At 44.1% G+C, this 3395-nt stretch overlaps 1 protein-coding gene across 1 annotated transcript; it reads right to left on the bottom strand.

Annotated features, from left to right (window-relative positions):
• Window positions 1–514: 514 nt before the first annotated feature.
• On the bottom strand, window positions 515–3074 carry LOC142727336 (TOG array regulator of axonemal microtubules protein 1-like). The gene is made up of 2 exons (XM_075849034.1): window positions 1564–3074; window positions 515–911 (listed from the first exon to the last, which is right to left on the bottom strand). Exon 1 carries the CDS (start codon window positions 3016–3018, stop codon window positions 2077–2079), a length of 942 nt encoding a protein of 313 aa, XP_075705149.1. The 5' UTR covers window positions 3019–3074; the 3' UTR covers window positions 515–911; window positions 1564–2076.
• Between the last annotated feature and the right edge of the window lie 321 nt (window positions 3075–3395).

Raw genomic sequence — 3395 nt, 5'->3', positions numbered from 1 at the left:
AGCCGATACTAGCGGCTCTGTGTCCCGCGGGCCGCAGATGACAGCCCCAGGGGCCGCATGCGGCCCGCGGGCCGCGTGCTTGAGACCCATGGTATAGATCCACAATATAGAAGATGCTGTGTGACTATTATGTAATATTATTAGTGGCCATGTCCTCATTGTCCTGCTGTACATTGCACTCCTGTGCTCTCCATCATCAGTGTCCAGTGTAAGATCCATAATGGACGGAGCTTTATACAGATATTTGGGTACAATGTGTTCATAGATCGCTGGTTTCAGGGTGCAGCAGGTATTAGCGCTCTCAGCTACATGTGGTGCCAAACCGAGAGCTTTTAATATAGCGGTGCTGATATTCTGCTATCAATTATCATGACGAAGTCGGATTATCTACCAAAGTAACAGTATTGACATTCAGCAGATTTTCCACCTTCCTTGCCATCTATAGCTTCTAGAAACAAACGGACTCAGTGGGTAAAATATTGCAGACTATATATAACGTTTCACCTAGTAAGGCAATGATCTCCTGGCAGGTAGAACAGTAACGGTGGAGATAAATGATTTGACAGGAGCTGACATGTTATACAAGGATGCTTGGGTCACATTTTAGTATCATTGTATGATATTATTATATTAGAGATGTATTACGCTTTTTTAGGAAATCCATTAGTTACAAAAGATAGTCCAGAGGGGCAGGAGAGAGGGAGGGGGCTTCTTTCTTGTTGTACAAGGATGGATAGTTCATAAGAGGATTTTTTCTCTCTTGGCTGTCAATCATAAATATAATGTGATGGAGGAAGGCTGCGGCAGGTGTATCTCGCACAGGAGCAGCGGCGTCCAGTCACCACCTCTCAGTTGTATCCCCCAGGACATCTAGAAAGATCTGGCTGTGATGGGAGGTGCAGTGTAGAGACCTGTGGATAGAGGAGCAGGTTACATGGAGCGGATGTTTAGGATTTAGAAACTAATATATTCTATTATCAATATTTATTCTCTTGGGTAATTATGACATTTCCCCTTTACAAAACTATTAACGCCGCCCCCCCCCCCCCTCCCTATTATCCTAAGTCTTTTAAAAAAAATACAGTCTTACTAGGTCCCCCAAAAAAGATATAATTACCGTTATTGTCCATAGAATCCTTTAATTCTATATATTAAAAGGTCAACTTCATTAAAAAGAGATTTCCACTGATATAGTTTTATGGCCTTTAAATTATAAATGTCATAGAGGTCTGACTGCTAGTATTAAAAAAGCGTAAGGGATGGGGGGTGATTCCGTAGGCCCCAGTCATTGCAATGAAGTGTGACTGAAAACATGTGGCCACCTCTCCAGAGAAAAATGGGATAAAGCACCTTATCGTTGGGAAACTGTTGGGGTTACAATGGTCACCAATCACACTAACCAATCATGTCACTGAAGAATGTGTTGATACAAGAGAATAAGACATGAATAGACGTCTGGCCAAAGTGACCAACATGGGTTCTTCCAAAACTACAACTATTACTGTATATAAATGGATGTAAGACAATGTAACGAGACATAAATCCTTCCCGTATTCCACATACCTTGCCAGCTGGATCCGCCAGTAATACCAGGACTGTCCTTGGTTTATGACACAGGACACTGTAGGTTGCGTCCCTCCTCCACATGTAGATATGTCCACTAAACACTGAAGAATTCTTCTTGGTCATGAAGTTCTGATTTATATTGGTAATAGTCCTCCTCTATGTAATAATGTCCGGGATTAGTTGGGACATTTCTTCAGCAGAAGCATTATGGCTGGTAAGTTTTTAGGGGGCACATACTTTGCCAGCATTGTGCCCAGTCTAGGGTGTGGAGCTAGACTGCTCAGGATTTCCCTGCCATACATCCTGGCTTCTGGGCATCGATCCTGCACAGATTTGGCTACAGCTGGTATTGCCCTGTCTGTGATGCCTTTTCTTCCAGACAGGAAAAACTCTGGGCCCATTCTGTCCACCAAACCTGCGAGATGTTTGACTGTGGTGGATCTCACTGTGCTGTTCTTATGGCAGAGTCCTCCCTCTATTAGGGCTGTCAGAGCGTGACCTGGGCTGACATTATTCACCATGGATGACAGAGCGCTGTCCACTGCTTCTCGGATGAAGTTGTTGGACTCTCCGGCCATGTGCAGCAACACCCGGACAGTCTGGTAGGTCGCAGTCCATGTGTGTCTGCAATGTTGAGAACATCATGTCCAGGCACTTGATAGCTGCTAGGGACACTGCAGATCTCAGGTTGGTCACTTCCTTCATTACTGCAGTCCTCAGTTGTCTTATTATTAGTAGAGCAGCTTCACGATGGAAGGATATCAGGGACAAGATGGTGTCAATCCCGCTGATCTTTTTTTTCCAGTCTGCGTCTTCCAGTAGGCTCAGGGCCTCAGCAACCGCCATCTTGGCCTGGGACAATCTTTTCAGTTGTTTATTGTTGGTTGCCTTGTGGTTTTGTATTTCATGATGACTCGATGGTGGTCCTATAGGTGGTAATACTGATGTCTTCTCAGGTGCAGGAGGCTCATCATGCTGGTCCCATGGATGTAACTGGGAATTCTTATACTGCACCGTACTCACAGGCCTTATTTTTGGCAAAGTTCTTGCTGGATATACCTGGAGAGAATTCTCCTCATAGGTCTTATTCCTGAGGTAGTCCACTGTCTTTGCCGCTGCCGCCACACACTTATCTCCTTGGTCAATATTCTTGGTGACCTCTTTTGCTGTGACTTTTTTTGGCCATTTAGGTGGTTCCGGGGTGATAGGGATGGGACAACCCAGTTTTCTTCCATAGTCACCAGATGCCGGATGTTTTTCAGGGTTTCCCAATTGAAGTTTGCGCTTCAGCCTGGCCAGCACTCTCTTAGCCACCATGTCCCTGTAGTCAGAGAAGTTGTCACCTAGGCTGTACTTCTTCTTCATGCTATTCCAGATGGAAGATACGTCTGAGGTTTCAGAATCTGAGCTGGATGTTACTGAGCTACAGCCAAATAAGTCTGCCTCCCTCATCTTCCGAAAAATTCTCTAAAACACTCGATGCGTTCACCAATGTCACTAAACACTTGATGCGCTCACCAATATCACTGCCACTCTCCATAAGGAAAGTCAAGCAATGTACAGAACACTGAGCGAGCAACATTCTAATACAATATCCTCACCATGACGCTTATATGACATCAGCTCCACGTCTACAACTTAAAGGGCCATTGACTCCAAAATAGTAGAATATGTTTAATATTGTTCACAAGCAAAACACCTAACAGCCCATGTACTGGGAAAAAAATAACATGTTTACATTTGTTACCTGATGTATTTGATTGTGGTTAAACTTAACACTTATTGGGAAGAAGTATATTGTTATCTGTTATCTACCGTTTCCGATAGAC

This window comes from Rhinoderma darwinii, chromosome 1 (assembly GCF_050947455.1).
Source record: "Rhinoderma darwinii isolate aRhiDar2 chromosome 1, aRhiDar2.hap1, whole genome shotgun sequence".
NCBI lineage: Eukaryota > Metazoa > Chordata > Amphibia > Anura > Rhinodermatidae > Rhinoderma > Rhinoderma darwinii.
This window is presented reverse-complemented; position numbering and strand designations above follow the sequence as displayed.

Bases quoted from the DNA above. Each gene is read 5' to 3' on its own strand.
- LOC142727336 (XM_075849034.1), bottom strand. From the start codon at position 3,018: ATGAGGGAGGCAGACTTATTTGGCTGTAGCTCAGTAACATCCAGCTCA.